This window comes from Aplysia californica, unplaced genomic scaffold (genome assembly GCF_000002075.1).
Source record: "Aplysia californica isolate F4 #8 unplaced genomic scaffold, AplCal3.0 scaffold00137, whole genome shotgun sequence".
Classification (NCBI taxonomy): Eukaryota; Metazoa; Mollusca; class Gastropoda; order Aplysiida; family Aplysiidae; genus Aplysia; species Aplysia californica.
The window spans coordinates 1-25460 of record NW_004797407.1 but is presented as its reverse complement, the minus strand read 5'-3'; the positions used below and the strand labels follow the sequence as shown (position 1 = coordinate 25460).

General features: G+C 38.8%; 2 protein-coding genes across 2 annotated transcripts in view; one reads left to right on the top strand and one right to left on the bottom strand.

Moving 5' to 3' along the window:
- LOC101844992 overlaps window positions 1-16280 on the top strand; it is a 35866-nt gene extending 19586 nt beyond the window's left edge. Inside the window, exons 12-20 of the mRNA XM_005096756.2 lie at window positions 451-535; window positions 2508-2613; window positions 3975-4037; window positions 6616-6706; window positions 7679-7771; window positions 10849-10892; window positions 11518-11684; window positions 13753-13844; window positions 15092-16280. Coding sequence (XP_005096813.2) covers window positions 451-535; window positions 2508-2613; window positions 3975-4037; window positions 6616-6706; window positions 7679-7771; window positions 10849-10892; window positions 11518-11684; window positions 13753-13844; window positions 15092-15238 — 888 coding nt within the window. The 3' untranslated portion in view covers window positions 15239-16280. The remainder of the gene's footprint in view (window positions 1-450; window positions 536-2507; window positions 2614-3974; window positions 4038-6615; window positions 6707-7678; window positions 7772-10848; window positions 10893-11517; window positions 11685-13752; window positions 13845-15091) is intronic.
- Window positions 16281-22400: 6120 nt separating this feature from the next.
- On the bottom strand, window positions 22401-24452 carry LOC101864520 (the record flags this gene model as incomplete). Its single annotated transcript, XM_005096754.3, is given in 2 exon segments — window positions 22401-22821; window positions 24305-24452. Coding segments are annotated over 2 exon segments (408 nt in total), but the record flags the coding sequence as incomplete, so codon positions are not given.
- Window positions 24453-25460: the final 1008 nt, after the last annotated feature.

Here is a 25460-nt window from a genome sequence, read left to right as displayed (position 1 = left end):
TCCTCCTCCTCCTCCTCCTCCTCCTCCTTCTCTCCTCCTACTCCTTCTTCTTCTTCTCTTTATTATTACTATGGTATGGCAGAATCAAACTCCTCATATGTGAGCCAGGGTCACCCAGCATGTTAGGCCAACATGCTACTAATCCAAATATCCCAGAACTTTGACCTTTCGCATATGTGGGTGATTGGCGGGTGCTCTGGTGTGGTTTGCTTCTTCTTTCCTATCAAACATCTATCGTCCTTATCTCCCCTCCTTCTTCTTTGTGTTTATTACTCTCTTGTAACACCTCAAATCTTCAGCACTTATATGACCTTATTGTGTTGCAAGTGCTGTAAAACACTTACTAAAACTAAAACTGACCTTTCACGTGTCAAAATGTTTCTGTTTTAAGTGATGGAATAGTTAATCTGCTAGTCTTTTGTTTTTTTCCTCTACTCGTCTCTCATGCAGGTGAAACGCTACCACTACCGCGATCTGTTTGCCCTGCTCACGTCTGACCAGAAGGCAGCCATGCCAGTGTTGGACCCTACGCAATGTGAGAGTTTAAAAAAAAAAATTTTAATTTCTTTTTGGAAAGGGATTGCGAATAATCTAATCAGTCTGAAGGGTAGGGAGAAGTGTATCATGCCTCCATCCTATGAGCTCTATAAGCTGGATCAGAGTACGGGAACTTGTGGTGACTACACCTGCCAGATGCTAGTGTCTGTAGACTACACCAGTTTACTTTTTTTAAACGTTTGTTTTGTGCACTAACTTTGAATATCTGCACCAAACAAACGTTTTAAAAAAGGCGGAAATAATGCTAAGTCACCATAGCCACCCAGGGACTTCGGAATTTCAATTATCGACTCGCAGTAAACGATACGTTTCCTAAAGAGCAAGAACAGACAGATATAAGTCTGTACGTCTGTAAGCCTTGTCTTTGTTGTGGACCTTTAAATTCCCATTCCAAGTTTTCAGCAGACTTAAAAATGGATATCAGAATTTATAGTAATTGATTGACGTTCTTTCTCCTTCGCTGTTTTTGTAATTAAGTGATGCTCTTTCTCCTTTGCTGTTTTTGTAATTAAGTGATGCTCTTTCTACAGCTCTTGTTTTTGTAATTAAGTGATGCTCTTTCTCCAGCGCTGTTTTTGTAATTAAGTGATGCTCTTTCTACAGCTCTTGTTTTTGTAATTAAGTGATGCTCTTTCTACAGCTCTTGTTTTTGTAATTAAGTGATGCTCTTTCTACAGCTCTTGTTTTTGTAATTAAGTGATGCTCTTTCTACAGCTCTTGTTTTTGTAATTAAGTGATGCTCTTTCTACAGCGCTGTTTTTGTAATTAAGTGATGCTCTTTCTACAGCGCTGTTTTTGTAATTAAGTGATGCTCTTTCTACAGCTCTTGTTTTTGTAATTAAGTGATGCTCTTTCTACAGCTCTTGTTTTTGTAATTAAGTGATGCTCTTTCTACAGCGCTGTTTTTGTAATTAAGTGATGCTCTTTCTACAGCGCTGTTTTTGTAGTTAAGTGATGCTCTTTCTACAGCGCTGTTTTTGTAGTTAAGTGATGCTCTTTCTACAGCGCTGTTTTTGTAATTAAGTGATGCTCTTTCTCCAGCGCTGTTTTTGTAATTAAGTGATGCTCTTTCTCCAGCGCTGTTTTTGTAATTAAGTGATGCTCTTTCTACAGCTCTTGTTTTTGTAATTAAGTGATGCTCTTTCTACATCTCTTGTTTTTGTAATTAAGTGATGCTCTTTCTACAGCTCTTGTTTTTGTAATTAAGTGATGCTCTTTCTACAGCGCTGTTTTTGTAATTAAGTGATGCTCTTTCTATAGCGCTGTTTTTGTAGTTAAGTGATGCTCTTTCTACAGCTCTTGTTTTTGCTACTTTTGCCACATATTTCCATTATGGTGAATGGATGAGCATGTAACCTGTGTAGAGAACTCAATGTAAAAAGATTTGCTCTCAATATCCATTTAGCCATGAGTAAAGTATTTCATGGTCATGACGATGCCACAATTTAAAAAAAATCTCTAATGTGACAGTTTTATTGTGGAAAGTATCATATGTGTTGTGATGCAATGGAATCAGGTGCTAGTCAATTTTGGGGCATGTGGAGTTATGGGTGTCATCTGAAAGCTGATTTATTTTGCCTTGCTTCCAAGGAAATAAATATCCATCTATCTTGAATAAAACTCAAGATATTTTCGATTGAAGGAAGTGAGGTCGCCTGGTTTCAGTGGTGAAATTAGCGAGAAAATGGACGCGAAAGTTGGGAGATTTCTCAAAGCTTGAGAGTTGTTGGAAACTGAACATTTACATTTTTGGGGCTTTTAGTCAACGTTTTTCAGAAAAATCCACATATAAAGGTGTTTTTAAATAGACATTTAAGGTGTTGCGCTAAAAAACAAAAATTCGACCGAAATTGATAAACTGACAGAAAAATGCCTATATTTTTTGTTTCATTATTTTGACGAGCGCCTGATTTCATCGCGATGTCTCACATTCACTTATTTCCTTCCAGCTGTGCACCCTCCGTGGCGGCACTGGTACAACGATCAGATACCTCCATACACCCAGCCACAGGACCGACGCAAGGCCAGAGAGGAGCGGGAGGCTGAGCGGGAAAGGTAGCTGTTGTAGTTGTTGTCTCAGTGGGGGGGGGTGTCTTTCTTGTCTTGTTTTATTGTGGGGGGGGGGGGGGGGGCAGGGGTTGTCTTTTCTGTCTTGTTTTATTGTATGAGTTGAAACTTAGTATCTTATTTCCTCCTTTTCTCAACACTTAATCAAAGTCGATGTCTCATAGTTAGCTTACAATTTTTGAAAATTCTTAGCTGACAATATATGGGTGGTTGGAGAGCACCAATGGATGGTCCTACTTCTTCCCTCTTCCTCTCTTGTTTCTGTGTGTCAGGTTGATAATCTCTCTACTAGTTATAGTCATAATGAAAGTGAACAGAATAGCTTTAAATCTAAGAAATGCTTTGTGGTATTCATGAGATGGCATTCTCATGGGAGAGGGCTGACAGAGAAAAAAAATAAACAAAAAAACAACAACCTGTGCCTACTTTTCAAGGGTAGCTTATGGTTGCTCCATCATGGAAACTTTAGTTTTATTAAGAGTTTTACAGTACTTGCAACACAATGAAGTCATTTAAGGCAAGAAGGAGAGATAAGGACAATAGATGTTTGATAGGAAAGAAGGAGAGATAAGGACAATAGATGTTTGATAGGAAAGAAGGAGAGATAAGGACAATAGATGTTTGATAGGAAAGAAGGAGAGATAAGGACAATAGATGTTTGATAGGAAAGAAGGAGAGATAAGGACAATAGATCTTTGATAGGAAAGAAGGAGAGATAAGGACAATAGATGTTTGATAGGAAAGAAGGAGAGATAAGGACAATAGATGTTTGATAGGAAAGAAGGAGAGATAAGGACAATAGATGTTTGATTGGAAAGAAGGAGCAGACCACACCAGAGAACCCACCAGCCACCCAAATGGAAACTGTACCATCGTCTGTGGTGTAGTGGTAGATTCTGCATTTTACACGCCAAAGAGGTGAGATTGGTTCCCGGGGGTGTAGATATTCTTTCTAGCCTTAACGTCTTTCTATTGTGATGCATCATATATGACATCACATACAGTTTGAGTTGATCCTGAACCTGGGGTTGAATCAGCCAGCCTGGTCAAAAATTATGACAATAACTGTGTAAAACAGTGCCAATGTCAAGGCCTTTTTTAGCTATGGGTATAGGGACACTGTTGTCAGCTCACTCTTTTTAAGTGGGTGGTTGGCGGGTGATCTGGTGTGGTTTGCCTCTTCTTTCCTGTCAAACAAATGCCTATCATCCTGATCTCTTCTTCTTTTTTTGTGTTTGTTACTCTCTTGTAACACCTCTAATTTTCGGCACTTATATGACCTTATTGTGTTGCCAGTGCTGTAAAACACGTACTAAAGCTAAACTCTTTTCAACATTGCTCCTCTACAGGTTGCTGCAACAGCAGAAAGATGCGGAGAGAAAGAGGAGAGAAGGAGAGCTACGGGACAGGAAGTATGTTCATGTAGGAAGTGGATTCAAACTGTAGATCAATGAGAAGATGTTTTTTCCAAAGATTGGATGTTATTAGTGTACTAGCTGGGCCCCCTTTCGATGAAAGGAATGATCGGTGCATTAACATCAACCGAAAGTCATTGGCCTACTATATTTACACTCTACTGGAATGGAGCAATAAATCTTGAGAGATGCAAAAAATTAGAAGGTCTAGATCTGTACTCTCAAAACTAAATGCGCCTCGCGAAATATCCCTTCCAGCACTTCTGCTGTGATGGACAGCTACACAGATTTGTTTCGTTTCTCAGTGGAATAATTACAAAGGCCAAAAAGGACGGGAACTTTTTGTCAAATATATATTTTTCTAAACTTAGGAAATGAATAAAGCAAAAATCGGGCTCCGTCATGGGGACCTATCTATCTTTTAGCAGGTACTTACCAACTTTGAACTCTGTAGCTGTCGTAGTTTTATGGGAAAAGTGACACATGTGTTTCCAAGTTGCCAAATATATAATAGATACAGTAGTAATATCAATTGTCTTAAACAACGTTTGCTTATATTTAGGACTTGTTCCTACTCGCTAAAGTAAGTAGGCTCTCTGGATTCACATTTACACTATAGTTCCTGCAATGTTCTGAAACTTTGAAGTGGAAGTTATTTGTCTTCTCCCTATCCGTACGGCCTGGGGTCATTTTGTACCCCCCGGGGTTGTATTCTTCACATTTTATAAATAGAATACTTCTAGTACGAAGATCTCTTTGAAACTTTCAGTATTACACAGAAAATAATTTTGACAGACTGCCATGCAAAGCGTACGGATCGGATTAACGAGTAAATTTCCTCTTTGGAAAGTGGTGGCACAAAGTTCCCCACGTCATATGGATACGATAGTAAAACATGATGTACGGATAGGGTTAAGTGGTGGCACAGAGTTCCCACATCATATGGATACGATAGTAAAACATAATGTACGGATAGGGTTAAGTGGTGGCACAGAGTTCCCCACGTCGTATGGATACGATAGTAGAACACGACGTGCGGATAGGGTTAACAAGTTGTGTATTTCATCATAGACTTAATTTGATGTGGCGAGTCCAACGATTTATGTGAGATCAAAGATGTTTAGGTTGTATAGAACATCGTGGCGTCGGTGGCCTAGTGGTTAGGCTCTCGGACTCGCAACCGTAAGGTCGTGGGTTCGAATCCCGCCAGGGACCCGACGTTGTGTCCTAGGGAAAGGCACTTTACACGAATTTTCCTCACTTCACCCAGGTGGGAATGGGTACCCGGCTATAGACAGCGAAAGATCTTGTCAGTATGTTAGTGTTTGAGCGCTTAATCAGCTGCTTGCACTGTATGCTTCCCGGGAAGCTGAGAATGTTTCGGAGTATTCTATGGTCTGCTGGGGTAATAATATAGTGTAAAGCGCATAGAGCCTGCTGTTGAGCGGGGATTTGCGCTATACAAATGCTATCTATTATTATTATTATATTGGTCTGCTCTGCCTGCTGTGGCTGTAGGACCCAACAATGGAGGACATCTTGTATCTCAAGCCTCAGTTTTCCTTGTGCCTTTTTTGCGGTGTTTTTTAACATCTGGGGTTCCTCTGGGGATCCTTCTTCTGCCTTTGTAAGTAAGTTCCTTTTTTCAAGCCCTCACTTTTGTTGATCCCTGTGAGGAAATTTGGTCGATGTAAAGTCAGGGACTGAGCTGAACTCTTGTGCTATGGTATAAAATGTCCTGTCCCTTTAAGCCAGTCGACGTTGGCCTCATGAGCTTTACAAAACTAGTGCACTTGAGCTCTCATGAGTCTGCTTACTATAATGTAGACTTCCATCACTGAATGCTGCAAAAATATGTGTCCCGATGCTGTGGAATCAGGCGCTCGTCAATTTTTGGGCATGTGGAGTTATTAGTATCATCTTAAAGCGTCTTGTCTTTTTTTTTATGAAAAGCATATCCATTTATCTTGGATACAAGTCAGGATATTGGCAATTGAAGGTGAGGGTCACCTGGTTTCAGGGGTAAAATTTGCAAGAAAATGACCACCAAAGTTTAGTTATTTCCTTAGCTTGAGAGTCCGTGGAAACTGATAATTTACATTTTTTGTGCCTTTGATCAATGTTTTTCAAGAAATTCCAAACAGAAATGTGTTCTTTAATAGGCATAGAAGGTGTTAAGTCAAAAAACAAAAAACAAAAATTCGGTTAAAATTGCCAAACCAACAGAAAAATGCCTGTTTTTTCGATTTTAGGATTTTGACGAGCGCCTGATTTCACCACAATGCTTCACATATGCATACGTTGCGCAGAAAGGTTAAGCTAGACTATACACAGGCATGTGATGGGGTCCATAGGGATAAAACAATGCTTCATGTGTATTTTATAGTAGAATATGTAGCTTAAAAAATAGTGCTCATTGTGTACCTTATGAAAGAGTGCTTAGTGTGTAGTTTATAGAAGAATGCTTAGTTTGTAGTTTATAAAAAGAGTCCATAGCGTGTAGTTTATATAAGAGTGCTTTGTGTGTAGTTTATAAAAGAGTACTCAGTGTGTTGTGTTGTGTGTTTCTCCCCAGAGCCAATGAAGGTGAGATGATGAAAACAGCTGCCATGGAACGTGCTCTCTTGGACAAAGAAAGGATTGACCTGGAGAATGAACTAGCCGAGGTCAGTGAAATAGGCTCTGGCTTTTTCCCCCATGTCTCTTTGAATTCTGTAATTTCCATTGTTCTAGAAGCTACCTGAAAGTAGCTTTTGGACTGCAAATCTTTCAGGAACGCCGCTACAACTTGTTCACTTTCATCTGACCAATGGTTAAAACAAGATGAAATGAAATGGCTCTGTTTAATCTTCTCAGGTCTTTGCATTCAGGTCTAGAATTTGGATCACCAACAGAATCTAAAAGTTCATTCATAGAGGTCACTGCAAACTAAGGTTCCGACATGTTTTCTTTGATGTTAGTCTAAAGCGGGTCAAAAAAATAAAATGGAATTTACAGCATACACCAAAAACGTTGAAAAGTTGACATAGTATCCTCAACATCGCACTGTAACGCACGCCAGAGAAACACAATGCAGGAGATGAGTTATTTCAAAACTCACATGGCGACTCTCTTGGGGGGGGGATCTCTAAGCTTACACTGAAATGAGGAGGCAGGGCGGTGTTGCTGTCTCAAAACAAGCAGTTTTGTAGGCATGGTTACTGTAAATCATTTATTTTAGTGATCCTTTGTATGCTTCCAAAGAGCAATTTTTAGTATAGGGCCAAAATAGAGGTGTGATTTTCTGATCACTGTTTGCCGACTAAACAGGCGGCCCTTCACCCCACCATATACAGGCTGGCCTTCTGAGCCCCCCCCCCCCCCCCTACCCTTCCTCCTAAATTCCCCTTTCCAAACCGGAATATGTCTTAGACAGCATTTTTTTCTGGCTCCCTGGTGATTCCGTCTTTGACAGGTTTGACTGTACCTAGAAATTTTGGCTTACAAGACCAAGTTACAGCTTGCTTACAGCTATTGACAAGAGCAAAAGTGAATTTTGGATCTTGAAAAAAAAAAAATGCTGTGCAAACAAGTCTCATGAAATCATTTTGTAGTAGCTTCTATTTTTAAAATTAATTTTAAAAAATTTCCATTTACAGGAACGAAGACGACGCCAGGACGGAGAACGCAGAGCACAAGATGAAATAGAACAGCTGAAGCGAGAACTTGCTGCTCTAAAGAGGCCAGCCCAGGTCAGTTTTTACTTGTATGTTTATTAGCAACTTAAGCTTTCATAATAAAAAAAAAAAAATAGTCAGACAATTCAAGGAAAAGTAATGATCGACATAAATTCTTTTGCTGGCATAGATTGTTATTAGATTTTTAGTGCTATATTTAAGGGGTTCTGAGGAAATGTATGGGAAGGTTGCTATTTTTAAAAGTGACATTTTTGACACTGGAAAACATTATCTTTTTTCACCATTTTGCGTGTTATTTCGATGCAGTTGGGTCATTCGGTAAAAACGTCATTGTCGGCGTTTGCTTCAAATGGCTCGGGAGATGTGCTTAGAGAAAACGTCTTGGAAAACATTCCGTAACAATTCCAGACAAAGAGTGAAACAGAGAAGTGCAGGCCTTTAAAATCAATTTTTAAAAAAACATACCTTGGTGTGAAGAGTATTTTGGCCAAATCCTTTTCAATACAGACTTAGAAATGGATTACCTTTCCTTATTTCATGAAGCTTTGTTTGTGATAAAAATAAAGCTCTCCTTTATCAAAGGTTTTTTTTGGATAAAATAACAACTCTTCAAATGTTGTTGTTTTTTTCCGGAGCCCGTGAGATGAATTTTGCAGGGATTCTACTCATCACATAGCTATTACTATAAAATGGGGAATCTGAGGGGATTCTGTCACTCACCCATCCCGGGGTTGGCTCAGGAAAATGGGGGTTGAAACAGCCCGCCTTTATAATGATGTTCATTGTGTTGGTGGGAGCGAAAACTAGTGAAGAGTATACGGGAAAAATGACAGTAGTCACAAACTGGAAGTTGTGAGGGTGCCAATTTTAAAAGCTTGTGGACTCATAACTTCATATTTGTTTGACTGGTGGTTTATTGTTATGTGTTGTTGAATGGGAACTCTAACAAAAATAATCAACCAACAGTTGAACAGAAATACAGTTATTAGTCAACAAGCGTTCAAAATTGGTACCCTCACAATGTTTAGTTTGTGACTACTGTCGTTTTTCCCCTCCAGTCTTCAATTACAATTGACCGAGTTAATAATGACATTTCAGGAAGACAACGTGGTGGATCTTTATGGGGTAAACAAAAGGCGTCTCGTTCACTTGCAGTTCTTTTAAAGTGCACCTCACTTTGAAATTTTTTGGTGTTTATTTGTTTTTGTTTTTTATGATTGTTTGTTCTTTTCATTAAAAAAATCTGCAATGCACGTTTGAAGGCTTGAGTAATACATGTATTTGAAGAAAGAGCAAAATGCTTGTAAAGAAAAAGATGTATCATTGTTTAACCTTGCTTGGACAGTTGGAAATGAAAACAACACCTCTATGCTTTGTGCTTTTGAACACAGTGTGAATTATCACAAACTTCTACACTGCATCACATGGCAAAGTTGGGAGATGGTGTGTCTGAAGTCAATGATTGTTTAAGTTGTGCATATTTTTCGAAATTCAGTAAGGTTCTATCTCATTTATGTGACCTGATTCCTGATTTTTTTTTCAAGTCTTATCTTAAGATTCTTAGTTATCATTCTAAATTAATTGAAATCATAACTCAACAGATTTGACAATAGAAAAAAAGCTTGAAAATAGTCCAAACAGTGAACATTTGTCAGTAAACAAATCTCATTAACTAAAAATAGACATCTTTGAAAACTTCCAAGGTGAAAAATTGTTATCGACTCCTGTATGGTATAGTTCAGTCTGTCTTAAATATTTGATTATATTAAGCTAAAGCAAAAGGATCTCAGGCGTATGAGCTAAGCAACGAAAGAATAACTCTTTTGGATCTCATTTAAGGAAACCCTCAAAATTTGTTAACCGCAAAAATAAGATAGACAACTTCATTGATTCTCTCAGTTGAAAAACCTCCCCTCATGAAATCTTTCTTTGAATGCCTCACTAGGCCCAGTTGCTGACACCTATAGTAGTATCCCTGTGATTGTATGTGGAGGGGTTTATCGGTCAAAAATAAAATTTTATATTTGATTTAAGTTTCATAATTATTATGTATATGAAAAGTTTTTGTTAATGAAACATTCTAAAAGTATAATTGTAGGATCAAAGTAACTTGGAAAATTGATGGTTCCTAAATATTTCTTCCACAATCTCACTACAAAAAAAATTCTCTTGAGCATGTTTCATTCATTTTGCACTTAAGGAAATAGTACTTCCATGTAAATGAGCCTGGTCATAAGAGCTGGAAAAGTCTACCACCTGAACTGGATGACTGTTTATCTAAAATCTACAGTAACAGCCACAACAGCAACAGCAACAACAATAACACCATATAGGTTAAGGACGTTTACAGTTCAAACTTTGTTTACTTTTTTCTGTATCTGACCTTTGACCTAATGAAGAGACACCCACACTGATGATTGCACGTTCATTATGTCATCTGTTTTATCTTTTATATCAAGCTCTCCCCGTCGTTTTATGCAAGAAAAATTATGAAATTGTGCAAACTGAGCCCAAGAATGTGAAATTATGCGATTTTGTTAATTTTAGCAAAGAATGATAATAGTAAAATAATCAGAAATTATGCAAAAAATGATCAAATTTGGCTGAATTATGCCGGGGTGAATAAAACCACGGGGACAGATTAAGGCTGTTTTAGGGCTGTTTTGTAGTTTACGGAAAGATTACTCTATATTTTGAATGGAAGAAATGCTTCTTTTGCTTTTAGGATACTTTTAAACAAAATCCGTGAACTGAGCAATTTAAGATCTAGAAGGAGTGATTTCAGAGTAGAAATTATAAATTATATTCTATGTGATTACCTTGAACAGTTCAATAGGGGTCTCGATATAAATTTGCCAGTTAGAGTTTCGTGTGTTCTGAAGAACATGATTTTTATATTTTTTATTTCTATTTTTGTAGGAAAAAAGTCTCTCGTGTAGAGGGTCTTCTTCTCTTATAGGACCCAATGCCTATGAATATTTTGTAAATTCTGATAAAAAGTGTATTGGTTGCAGTGTCTCTTTTTATGTGCTCAGCCTCAAGATGTCCTGAACGTTTGAGATTCAACCTGACTAAATAATGAAATTTAAAATGACAAAAAAACAACTAATTTGATCTTTTTCTTATTTCAGAGGTCACCAAACCCATCTGTGTTGAGTATGGGTTCCTACATCAGGTAAGATGTTCTATCTGAATCATTTCAATTGGTGAAACTTTTTCCTTGGCCTCAATGTTCTCTCAGTATCGTTTATTCGTGCTGTTCTGTTCTGTAACAATTTATGGCTGTATGATGTCGTCAATGTGTACGAGAGTGTCTGGGTAGTTTTGTGGGATTGCCTTTACTCAAAGATGTACTGGGGGAGAGAGAGAGTGTGTGTGTGTGTGTGTGTGTGTGTGTGTGTGTGTGTGTGTGTGTGTGTGTGTGTGAGAGAGAGAGAGAGAGAGAGAGAGAGAGAGAGAGGGAGAGAGAGAGAGAGAGAGAGAGAGAGAGAGAGAGGATTATTACAGGAGCTGTGTGCTGCATTTGTCAATTCTTTGTATTATTGTACAGTGCATTGAGCACTTCTGTGTGGAAATACGTTATATAAGTGCAATTTATTATTATTATTATTATTATTATTATTATTATTATTATTATTATTGTTATTATTATTCTAATTCTTCTAATTATTTTAATTATTATTATTATTAGTATAATTATTATTATTATTATTATTATTATTATTATTATTATTATTATTATTATGCAGTTGTCACAGTCAGTAACTATTGAATATATTATAATTTTCCCCTCTCTCCAGTCGCATGCTGATCCCCCCACCCCCCACCCCGGCCTCTCTCGTGTCCGCCCTGCCGCCCATCCCCGAGACGGCCCCGTCCACCCCCGCCCCGAGCGTGCACCCACAGCAGCAGGCTGAAGAGGTTGTGCTCGACTTCCTCACACGCATCAGGAAAAGCATGGACAAGAGTGAGTTGTCTCATCTGTACCTGGTTATTTTTTTGTTTGTTTATTTTGTATATCTACTTACTTTATACGTCCTTTTGTACCTCTGTTTCCTGTTTTAGTAGAGGTTTTACGGCGCTCGCAACTGCATAAGGTCATATGAGTGCCAGAAGATTAGGGGTGTTACAAGAGAGTGACAAACATGAAAAAGAAGAAGGGGAGATAAGGACGATAGATATTTAATAGGAAAGAAAGAGCAAACCACCCTAGAGCACCCTCCAACCACCCTCTTCGTACCTCTTGGGCATCGAGGGGAGAAAGAGCTTCCTGTCTCTAGCAAGTTTGATGGCCTGACTGGGTGGGATATTAAAATTGTATGTTTTCAAGGTATCCTTCACACCCTGGATCCAGGTCTTTCTTGGTCTTCCTCTTGCCTTGTACCCTGATACAGTTTGGTATATAGTCTGTAGTAAAACCCATGAAAGCAAAGTCACTTCATACGAGATAAAAATCCTCAACATCTCAAGACGAGACAGGCAGAGAAATGAAGAAGTAAGAGCAGCTATTGGCATTGGCTCCTACCTGCATTTCTTAGAAAAACAGAATAAAATGGTTTGGCCACCTGTTACGTATGTCACCTAGCCAGCTGGCTTTGAGAGCCTACAGCACCAAGCACTCAGGTTATAAAGGAAGAGGAAGGCCTCGCAAAAGGTGGATTGAGGGAGTCGAAGAAACCCTGAGACGTTATAATATCCCAATTGAAAGAGCTGCGGAGCTGACCTACCATAGAAAACCGCCTCTCCCCTCGATGCTTAATGGCAACAGAGGATGTAAAAGTAAAATTAAAACTTTGCAGTCACGCAGACAGCAGTACAAAGTACCCCATCTGGTCACCCAGCCAGGAGAGTGACTGCTACTGACTTATTGGGCCTGGCACAGTTGCAACATAATAAGGTTATATAAATGCCAAAGATAAGAGGTGTTACAAGAGAGTAACAAACACATAAAAGAAGAAGGGGAGATAGAGACGATAGATTTTTTTTTATAGGAAAGAAGAAGCAAACCACACCAGATCACCCGTCAACCACCCACGAATGCTATCAGGTCTGCTGGGGGGATAAATAGACTGTACAGCACATAGGCCTTGCTGGTGAGCGGGAAATTGCGCTATACAAATGCTATCTATTATTGCCCGTACACCTTCTTTGATTCTAAACTTACTGACAATGTCTTTCCTTTAGGGCATATTAAAAAAGTCAAGATCAGAAGGGAGGGAAGTAGTACTTGGGCAGTCTACTTCCTCTGTGTCTACTGCCCAGGGAAAGCTGTTTCATGCATACTGCTGCTTTAGAATCGTCTGACAAGACTCAAGAGGCCATAATATACGTGGAGTTTACTTAAACACAGCATGATTAATCTGAAAATGATGAGTACAGCAGTCATATTAGATACTTTTAATGTATTATGCACCTTTTTCTGTATCATAACCTATTGCCATATGAAGTAGCTTTTTTTTCTTGTAAAGATAATCTCTTGCAATTACTTAGAGAGTTCTTTTGAAGTCTGCGTTAATTTACAATTTATCCAGATGTTGCACACAATGGCCTAAGTCTTTACTTACGTTCTTTTTTTGTTGGAAGACACATTTAGGTGTTTTAGCGGGTTTTTTTCTTCTATCTCTCAGTCGTGGAAATTTATGAATTTATGTGTTACTATCAATGCAGTTTATAAATTTATGTGTTTCTATTGATACAGCTTATAAATTTATGTATTTCTAAATTTATGTGTTTCCATCAATGCAGTTTATAAATTTATGTAATGGAGAGGAGTAGTACTTGGGCAATTATTATTATTACTGATAATAGTAATAGTAATAATAATAATGCCCATTGTGTGCAACATCTGAATAAATTGTGAATTAACTAAGACTTCAACAGACATCTCTAAGTAATTGAAAGAGAATATCTACAAAAGAAAAAAAATCTATATCATATGGCAGTTGGTTAGGATTCAGAAAATATCATCTTTACAAGAAAAATACCGTACATCATATTTATGCAGTTTCTAAATTTGTGTGTTTCTCTTTGTGTAGTTGCCGGTGGGGAAGGGGAGGAGGCGAGCGAGCTGGACGCGGAGACCAGGAAGTACATTCACAACAACGTGGAGGACCTGAAGAGGGCTCAGGTGAGACTAAAGACGTCATGATGATGATGATGATGATGATGATGATGATAATAATAATAATAATAATGATAATGATGATAATAATAATAATAATGTTAATGCTAATAGTAATAATAATAATAATAATAATAATAATAATAATAATAATAATAATAATAGTAATAATGATAATAATAATAGTAACAACTACAGATTGCATTTTATAACGCTGTATCCCTTACAAGTATTACCTCAAAGCGCTTTACATCAATGATAAGATTACTGAGAGGTAAACCTCATACACATATTATATGAACGAGTCATTTCTCATGAATGAAAAAAGTACTCCCGTGAGTGATCAGTAGTTGTTCATTTGTTTTTTTAAACTCAGTGGTGACTTACCGCTTCAACTGATGGAGATAAACGTTTGTACGTAGTGTAATGGTTATATTCTCTTTATCTTGACATGCAGAAGTCATGAGTTCAAATCTCATTTGGTAGGGGGTTGATTTGACCTCATCTCTGTCTTTCTGCTGAGATGTTATGTCAAATTTAGTGCAGGCTGGACCTGATATATAAGGTTGAAGCAACTGACCTCCTATTTACAGCCAACCCCTTCATAACCGATATGATGTACATCGTTCGCCATTTTTAATTATACGGCAAAGGAGCCAAGAAGCTCATATGATTGTCAGTAATTGATAGTGCCGTTAAACTCTTACTACAACTAAAAACTAAACATGAGGTAGACAGTAGTATTTACAAACTGTGTTTAATTATAAGTAACCGACCGCCAAATTTAGCACTGCTCTTTGTCCCTGGAGGTCCAAAACTGCCTGGTGAGGCACAAACTGACCTTGTGTCTCAAAGATGTTAACTTTGTGTGGTGTCGGTGGCCTAGTGGTAAGTCTACCGGACTGGATCGTAATCGTGAGGTTACGGGTTCGGGGGGTTCGAGCCACGGGACCGACGTTGTGTCCTTGGGAAAGGCACTTTACACGAATTTTCCCCACTTCACCCAGGTGAAAATGGGCACCCAGCTTTAAGCAGAGAAAGATCTTGTCAGTTTGTTAGTGTTTGAGCGCTTAACCAGCTGCTTGCACTGTATGCTTCCCGGGAAGCTGAGAATGTTTCTGAGTGTTCTGTGGTCTGCTGGGGTAATAATATAGTGTAAAGCGCATAGAGCTTGCTTTCGGGTTGGGATATGCGCTATATAAATGCTATTTATTTATCATTTATTATAACTCTGGATGTGATATGTTCCTCAGATGGAGGTGTTTGGTCACCGTCTGCAGCCCGGAGAGTTTGAGCGGATGGACGCGCAGCAGCAGAAGAAAAACAGCGACCAGATGATGGCCCTCATCCAGAAGTGGCGGGAGGACCGACGTGCCCGCGAACTGCGACAAGGGAGATAGACGTGACCGTGAGCTACGACAAGTGAGATAGATGTGACCGTGAGCTGCGACAAGGGAGATAGACGTGCCTGCAAGATGCGACAAGGGAGATAGACGTGACCGTGAGCTACGACAAGTGAGATAGACGTGACCGTGAGCTACGACAAGTGAGATAGACGTGACTGGGAGCTGCTACAAGGGAGATAGACGTGCTGGTGAGCTGCTACAAGTGAGATAGACGTGCTTACGAGCTGCGACAAGTGAGATAGACGTGACCGTGAGCTGCGACAAGTGAGATAGACGTGACCGGGAGCTGCTACAAGGGAGATAGATGTGACCGTGAGCTGCTACAAGGGAGATAGACGTGACCGTGAGCTGCTACAAGGGAGATAGATGTGGAGCTGCGACAAGGGAGATAGACGTGACCACGAGCTATGACAAGGGAGATAGACGTGCCAGACTCAGTTCGCAGCAAAGTGATGGTTGGTCGTCTCTTTGAACTGCTGTTGAACGGAGGGCTGCACAACTTAAAAGAGATAATCTTTACAAGAAAAAAGACCCTATATATATGTCATATGGCAATTGGTTATGATTCGGAAAACAGCATCTTTATTAGAAAAAAACCCTATATCATATGGCAATAGGTTATGATACGGAAAACGGTACACAGTACATTAAAAATAGTGCTGTTTAGTGTCTCTGTATTGTTCAGTGTCAAAGAAAATCGTGTTTACTTCTCTGCGAGAAGCAGCTATAGGCTAGTACAGTTGACTCTGCTTGTGTTGAACTCGCTTGAGTTGGTCTGGGGTTAAGCTGATCTTTTTCTCGGGACCCAACACCTCTTTTGCTTCATAAGTCCCAACAGTTAAGTTGAATTTCGAATGAGTTGATCTTTTCTCCCTCCTCCAGCGCCGTCAACTCGTCCGTAGTCGACTGTAATATACTATCAAAGACAGTGCACTCTGACATAACTCCAGCTGTGTGTGGAGTGCACCATTTGTGTCACGACGCGGTGGAATCAGGCGCTCGTCAATTTTTGGACGTGTCGAGTTACTGATGTAATCTGAAAGCTTATTCATTTGCCTTGCTTTCAATATAAAAAAAAATTGATGTCCATCTAGCTTGAATTGAAGTGGAAATATTTGCGATTGAAGAAGGTGAGGTAGCTTGGTTTCAGTGATTGAATGAATGAGAAAATGTGCAGTTTGGTAGCTTCAATATCTTAAGAGTCCTTGAAAACTGAAAATTACATATTTTGTACCTTTAAACAAGGTATTTCCGTAAAATGCACATGGAAATGTGTTTTCATATGAAAATGAAAGGTGTTTTGCGAAACAAAATTTCGATAAAAATTACCAAACTGGTGGAAAAACGCCTTTTTAAAAATTCGATTTCATTATTTTGACGAGCACCTGATTTCACCATGATGCCTCACATTTGGCTCTATTTTAAACCAGAGATGACACTCTACGCAATAGTTTAGCAGTGTTCTGCGAAGTTAGGTCTAAATGAAGTTGCAGTAGAGAGTTGACCATGGCAGAGCAAAAGAAGCCGAAAGGCTCATTCTTGGTGGAGGAAAAAACAGATGATCCCAGCAGATGTGGACAAAAGATCGATGTCGAAAACCCAAATGTGCAAATCTAAGTTGTCAGTGTATCCAACAGGCAAGCTGGTGTGGCAGAGGGAGCACATATATAATATATAAAATTTTAGCCAAATGCGCACCCTCTTTGTACATAAAGAGAAAAAAAAAAGTGTGTCCACTTTGGTGATGGCTGTCTTAGAACTGGTGCAAATTCGGAAAAATCAATTATATCCGTTTACTTGATTGATGCCTACTTGTTCTGAGAGCAAATGTCACTTAGAAACTACAGTGCAGCCTCTCTATAAGTTATAAGGACATTGTCAGGACCCCCAAAAAATGTCATTATTATATATATATATATGGAGAGAGAGAGAGAGAGAGAGAGAGAGAGAGAGAGAGAGAGAGAGAGAGAGAGAGAGAGTGGTGTGTGTGTGTGTTTGTGTGCATATGTATGTGTGTGTGTGTGCATCATTGCATGGTTGCATAATATTCTATAAGTACATGTTCTGGTACTATGAGTGTGTGTGTGTGTGTGTATGTGTGTGTGTGTGTGCATCATTGCATGGTTGCATAATATTCTATAAGTACCTGTGCTGGTACTGTGAGTGTGTGTATGTCTGTGTGTGTGTGTCTGTATGTGTTTCTGTGTGTGTGTGTGTCTGTGTGTGTGTGTGCATGTGCGTGGTGTGTGCGCACAGTAATCTCTACACAACCTGTAGTGCTTAGTGGTGATCCCATCTTAAGCCATTGTCATGATCTCAGAAGATGAAGGGACAAGAAAGCAGTAATTGTGATATTATTTTTGTATAACTGACCAGCTGTATGATTTATTTGTAAGTATTCTTATTATCTGTTATTTTCAAATTCAGAATTTCCTACAAGCTGAATATGCTTAATGTATACAGCGCGCTCATATGATGTAATGCAGTTGGGAGCGCCGTAAAACATTTACCACCCCCCAAAATATTTTTCAAATGCTATTTTCATTACTGTTACTGTAAGTCAGTTTTCCATGTGAGTCATATTTCACCAATATTTTTTCTCTAATGCCATTATTGTTTAAAACATTTTAAAAACATAATAATTGTTTTCTAGTTAACTGCATTATTGATTTTCTATCACTGGGGTTTTTTTTAAGATTTAGAAAAAACTTTTCTTTTCATTTTGTCATTATTGTTTTCTTTGTGTCATTTCATTGTATCCATTTTTTTTTCATTGTCATCATTATTGTTTTTTTAGCGTCATCAGTTCAAGTACTGAAATAAAAATCTGGGCCTGTACTGTATAATGTATCATGTATATCATGTCATGTATATATATAAAATATCAACTGCACTCAGTTCTTTCAAGCTGAGGAAGCTTTATTGATTATTTTGAAAAACAAAATCAATATTTCCTATCGATTCTGTAACTGTTACTGTTGTTTATTGATTCTGCCCTTGTATTGCCAAGTCTGTTATTTCAATGATTCATGCTGGTTAGCAGTTTATAGAATTCAGTATTGGTGGAAGAGGAAAATATATTTATATATATGCAAGATTTGATAAGTCTGGAGTTGACTAGTCTTTATGAGAATGTCTTGTTTTTTTTGTTTTGTTTTTTTAAACTCTGGAGATCCGATAGCTTCTGATGCGCCTATTATTTGACAATTGTGACGTAACACAGCATGTCATATGAAGGGATAATGATAATAATAATATAATAATAAATGCATTTATATAGCGCGTATCCACGCTCTACAGCAGGCTCTGTGCATTTTGCAACTATGCTACTAATATTAACCCAGCAGACCCTAGAACACTCAGAAACATTCTCGGCTTCCCAGGAAGCATACAGTGCAAGCTGTAGATTTCACTTCCTCAAATGTGAGGCATCGTGGTGAAATCAGGCTTTCGTCGATTTTTGGGCATACAGAGTTGATGGTATCATCTTAAGGCCTGTCCATTTTCCTTGTTTTGGGGTGAAAATAATATCCATCTATGTTGAATAGAAGTCGAATTATGTGTTATTGAAGGAGGTGAGGGTCATCTGGCTTTAGAGATAAAATTAGTGAGAAAATGGCCGCCAAAGTGGAGTTATTTCTTTAGCTTGAGAGTCCGTGGAAAATGAACATTTACTTTTTTTCTGCCTTTAATCAATGTTTTTCCGAAAAATCCATGAAGAAATGTGCTCTTTAATGGGCATGAAAGGTGTTGAACCAAAAAACAAAAATTCGATAAAAATCCCCAAACCAGCGGGAAAATGCCAATTTCTTGACTTTCATTATTTTGACGAGCGCCTTATTTTACCATGCTGCCTCACAAATATAAACAAACTAACAAGATCTTTCGCTGTCTGCCTATTCTCATCTGGATGAAGTGAGGAAGACTCATGCAAATTGCCATTCCCAAGGACACGAAGTCAGGCCCCTGATGGGATTTGAACCCTCGACCTAATGGTTGTCAATCTGAGAGCCTAACCACTAGGCCACAGATTTTGCTCAGTAGGAAACATTTTTATACACATAAAATCAAGATGAATATAATATACATGGAAGTATAATCTTTGCATTACCTTGTTCAAGTGGAAAATGACTCTGGTGCATATCATCATCCAGTGCTAGATCTGCGACAGACATCAGTGATAATGGTTCTCCATTCGTTCCTTTGCTCGGATACTCATTAAAAAAGCTACGTTTCCCTGATCTTTCCCTGTTATCCATTTGTTTAGGTTCCCTAAGTTTGTTGCTCTGATCCTTCCCCTGTCTCTTTTGCCTTCAATTTTGCCAGTGAGAGCTAGGTGTTCATGACCCGTATGTCTATTTTGGTGCTTATAAAGCTCAGTTATTGTGGCCCTGGGCCATGGCGGGAATGGTCCTGGTTCGTATCCGCCATTGGGGCATACTTCGACTCAGGTTATTTGGCGGAGTTTTTCAAGGCCCTCCATATGGTCGCTTTTGAGCACAAAAGGGGGCTTTCCCAAATTTCCCAAAAAATGCTGTTTTGAGAAAATCGCCTGATTTTGCCGCGTCGTGACACAAATGTGTGACATTGCATGGCTTTATCTCTGTGGGGAGGTATAGCGGACATAATAATGATATAGTCTAATCAGCAGCAGGCCAAAGGCATCAAGTGGGTGGTTGGAGTGTGTCACCAGGCCCTACTTCTTTTCTTTCCCTCCGTTGTTTCTGTTTGTCTTACCCCCCCCCCACCCCCCCACCCTTCCCCACCAGGGCTGTGCTACTGAGTGAAGTGTCTTTAGGCCATTCCCAAAGGGAGGATATTAAACTGCTGTATAAGGGCTGATTTATCAATGTCATACTCTTACTGTGCTGGAACAACATAGGGGGAACTGCTGCTTTTTCTTTCCTCATCCATGCTATCGTAATTTTTCCTCTACTTCTTCTCTTGTATTTTTGTCACTCTTTTGTGAACTTTTACTGCAACTTCCGTGGTGCCTTGATAGTCGTAGCAGCCTTTGTGCTGTTGTGGTTGGAGAGGTGAGCAGAGTAAGCCTGATTACCCGTTTGGACTTATCTGTTGACATCCACCCCTTGATGCTCATATGACCGTGTGCAGTTGCGAGTGCCGTAAAAACCTTACTAAAACTAAACAAACCCTAAAAACTAGAAGACAATCTTGTGGCACACTTCCAACCATCATACACTGATTATAAACGCTTTGATGAATATTATTATTATTATTATTATTATGTCGCAGTGATCCGGAGTATCTTCCAGTGCTTCATTCACCGTGTGGGTTGGTGATGGACACCCCCCCCCCCCCCCCCACACACACAACTCTCCCCTTACATTGAAATCTCCACAGAAGATCGATTCACCAGGTAGAGTTCTTTGCATCTCGTCGGTCAAGCACCATCCTTCTTCTTCTTCTTCCTTGTTCTCGATGACAGCCGCCAGACAGTCAGTCCGATGTCACGCACAAACTGTGCAGTCCGCTTCAAATCTGAGAGACGGCCATAGAGCTTTCTCTCAAGAGGAGTCACATTCCGAAGCATCATCCAATTTGCTTGCCTCATTGTGCAGTTGCAAGCGTAAACATATAATTTATTACATGTGTATGTTCCTAACTGGTAATTTTGGAGCACCCTGTCTTCCTAAGACCCCAGTTTTATATTGAAGTATTCAAGTATTTAAACACAAATTTGCCTCTCGTTTTATGTCTGTCGTTTATTGCCGTTGTGAAACTCAATTGAAAAATACGTATGAATTTATATACCTAAGCTTCTCTGGTGTTTTAAGCAACTGCAGAAGTGCACCCCAGTATCTTCTTAAACTCACATGTTGTAGTTTGAAAGGGCTGGATTCTTACAAAGAATAGACTGCTTAATATTAGTATATACTCAACCTCTATAGAGACGTTTGAGTGGGCCTATACAAACTTTGCATTATTTCGCTACCCCAGAATTACATAATTCTATCTGCTCAGTGCACGGTTTTGAGAAATTTGATGTAAAAAATTTGAGTTTCACAACATGACAAGCTCTTTCGAATGCGGTTCTTTGAATGCGATTTTCTTGATGACAACTCTAAATAGTCTTACTAGTTTGAGAAAGCAGCAGATAGAACATTTAGTTTCCGACCTCATTGTTTTAGGGACTCAAATTAAGCGGCCAAAAATGTCAGATAGAACCTTGTATTTCTAGGGTAGCGATTTCGTAAAAGTGTTTCTCTTTTGAAGGTGTATTGTCAGATGGTCAGCAACTAACTGGAGCTTCTCGAAGATCAGCACTAACTAAAACACAGACATTGTTGTTTTAGAAGGGTTGAATTGGTTGTCAAACCTCACCATATACATCATGTATACTGCTGGAGTAAAGATTTTTAATAAATTAAGCTCAGAGGCTATATTTTGTCTGGTCAAATAAAACAGTTTTATTTAAAGGTAATGTGACAACTGCATAAGAAAACATCAAATGGGAACCACATGCATTACATTTTCGATCCCTGATTTTCTTTTATTCGAATTTCGAAGTCCACACTGGAACAGTGTTCTCTGCTCTGGCCATACTTTGCAAAATAGGTGTAATAATAGTAATAATAATCATCATAATAATAGTAATAATAATAATAATAATAATAATAATAATAATAATAATATAATAATAATAATAGTAATCATTATAATAATAAGCCTATTAATAATAATTATAATAATTATTATTTAATAATAATAATAATAATAATAATAATAATAATAATAATAATAATAATATAACAATATAATAATTACAATAATAGTAATAATTAAAATAATAATGATGATGATTACTATTATAACAACCACAACTCTGAGAAGGGAATAAATATTTTATATATATATATATATATATATGTTATATATATTAACAAGAGTCTTTCTCTTCATTAAACTACTCACATACATTGTTGAAGTACAAATCATTCATGTACATGTATAACGTGGCACATTAAGGAAAGGCATAGAGGCTGTTGAAGGGGGGAAAAAAAGAGAAGTTTTGGCTTCAGCACCAGTATTCTTCGGTATTCTGCAACTCACACAGAGTTGGCGGGTGCTCTGGTGTGGTTTGCTTCTTCTTTCCTATCAATCAAACATCTATCGTCTTTATCTCCCCTCCTTCTTTTTTGTGTTTGTTACTCTCTTGTAACAACCTCTAATCTTCGGCACTTACATGACCTTATTGTACACGTTACGAGTGCCGTAAAACTCTTACTAAAACGAAAAAGCCAGAGCCACCACTCCATACCGCCCTCTTCGCCGTCTTGATGATATCACCTATTTCTATTTTTTCGACGGATGTCCTTTGCTATTGCTTCCACCACTGCCCTCCCCGCCCGTGGAAGGCCCAGAGGAGGGGGCGTGGCCTATTGAATGGCCGCCGGAAATACCGATGACGAGGCAGATGGCGACGACAAGGGAGAGAACTGCGACGACGATGGCGAAGTAGAAGCAGATGAAATATTCCTCTGTGTCGAAGCCGGCGTCGTAGGTCTCGTCAAATTTCACCCCGAAGAGAACGAGAGCCACGATGTAGCAGATGACTGAAATCAGAATTGTGATAAATAAATTTTAGTATTGGAGAGAGAAAAAAAATAGTGATTCACCTGATTCCATTTCGTCCAGCTAGAAATGCTGCTTTCACTTTAAAATGCATATATTCACGCTAAAGCGTATGCCCCGTTATTCCGCCAATTCCACACTCGTTCCAAGGGTGGCGATATAACGAGGTTTGACTGTACTGGTACTTAACCCATTAAGAATACCCATAGGGCGGTGCTACTGACTGAAGTGTCTTTAGGCCATTCTCAAAGCGGGGAAATTTCTCGCAGAGTAGAATTGTAAATGGGCTGATCAAACAAAAAAAAACAAAAAAAAAGTAAATGGGCTGATCCAACAATGTCATGCTCATAACTGTGCCTGAACTAAGAACAGGGAACTGCTGGTTTTTTTCCCCCTAATCCTTACTATCGTCATTTTCCTCTACTTCTTTTGTATGTTTGTCACACTCTTGTGACCCGCTATTTCCGGGGTGCCTTGATAGTCAAAGCAGAATTTGTGCTGTTGAAGCTACAGAGGTGAGCAGAGTAATTAGTCTGATTCCCTGTAAGGACTTCTCTGTTGACATCCTCCCCTTGGCGCTCATATGACCTTATGTAGTTGCAAGTGCCGTGAAACCTCTTCTAAAACGAAACCATTAAGAAAGTGAGTTCGATCCACTTGAATACGCCTGAAGCTGGGCGAAGGATCGATTCCGGAACCGATTCCCACGGAAGAAAAGTTCCGACTCCTCTTTACGTAAACCAACGGTTACCAGTTACTTTAATCATAAAAATCTTTTTAAAAAATAAATTTTTGAAAAATAAAAGTTGATGCTTCGTAGTGTTCCGAAGTCAGGGTTACCTTAAATCCTGAAGATGTTTGAAGCCAACCAGGTAACCACCGGAAGAAATTGCATCTTTAGAAAGTAAGTTATTGGGTTCGGAGTCGAGTCCTACGATTCCTAGCTTTCAATAATCAAGAACCTAGCCGCCCAGCATTATTGAAGATCAGCTGTTTTGGAGCACTTAAAAAAAACACAAACAAGCATTACTTTGTCCTTGGAACATAGGAGGGGGCGTGGCTTGTGACTTGTGCGTTCTCTCTATCTGAAATGTGAAAAGGTAGGAAACAAAACGCGCATACACGTAGCATAAAATATTATGTGTGTTCATGGGGCGAATGTGTGTCTGTGCGTGTATGTGTGTCTGTGCGTGTATGTGTGTCTGTGCGTGTATGTGTGTCTGTGCGTGTATGTGTGTCTGTGCGTGTATGTGTGTCTGTGCGTGTATGTGTGTTTGTGCTTATATGCGTGTCTGTGCGTGTATGTGTGTCTGTACGTGTATGTGTGTGCATACGTCCCGCGTTATTATACTTTATAATAATTGTACATGTATATATATATATATATATATATATATATATATATATATATATATATATATGCGTATATATGATCTGTAATATAACAAGCTTGGCTAGGCTCACCTGCCACAATGGCGGAGACGATGGAGAAGACCCGGGTCTCCTTGTTGGAGTTACACTGAGGCACAAACAGGACCAGGATGACAAAGAACAGCGCCAGGTTCACACCCATGAAGCCAAAGACCATGAAGCCTTGGAAGGCGCCGTACCATGCTGTGAGTGGAAGAATGCATTCAGTTCATTGTTAATAGTTGTTTATCTTTTACAAAGTTCTTATGTTTTACAATGTTTTTTTAAAAACTGAGTTTTACATCTCCTTAAACGTAATTTCGGAAGGTTTACGGACAAGAAGCCGAAGATCATGAAGCCTTGAAAGGTGCCGTACCACTCTGAAAGGAAACAAACAGTTGATTGATAATTATTGTTTATGTTTTACTTAGTTTTTATATCAAAATTTTATTACGTTTTGATTAATTTTTACCACTCCATAAACGCAATGTAGACAATTTAGGAGGATTTACGTTCTTGAAGCCAAAGATCATGAAGCCTTGGAAGGTGCCGTACCACGCTGGAAAGACAAACAGAGTCGATTATTAATTTGTAATGTTTTACTAAGCTTTTGGTAATTATTGTTAATGTTTTATTAAGTTTACGTCCCCATAAACACAATATAGACCATTTAGGAGGGTTTAAGCAAATGAAGACGACGATCATGAAACCTTGGAAGGCGCTGTACCAAGCTGTGATGAAACACAGATTAGATAGTTAATTATTGTTGTATGTTTTACTAAGTTTTGCGTCCTCATAAACACAATTTAGACCATTAAAGAAGGTCCGCGTGAAGTAGAAGATCATGAACAACTTAGACCATAGAGGAAGGTTTACGTCCATGAAGCCAAAGAACATGAAGCCTTGGAAGACGCCGTACTGCGCTGTGAGGATACATAGCTCATTGTTAATTATTAATGTTTTTACTAAGTTTTTGTCTTAGAAAAGCAGTAAACAAGACCAGGCGAGACAAAATTAGAAACTCAGTAATCAGAAAAATGGTGGGCACAAATGACGTCATGCATCACATCCAACACCAAAGAACTAAATGGTTCGGACATCTCATGCGGTTACCAACCGTGACCCAAGCTCTCCGGCTGGCGACAGAGAGAAGTCTCTTTCTTCCCGCGTCACCCAAAAGGGTATAAGAGGCGGATCAAAGTAAAAGTAC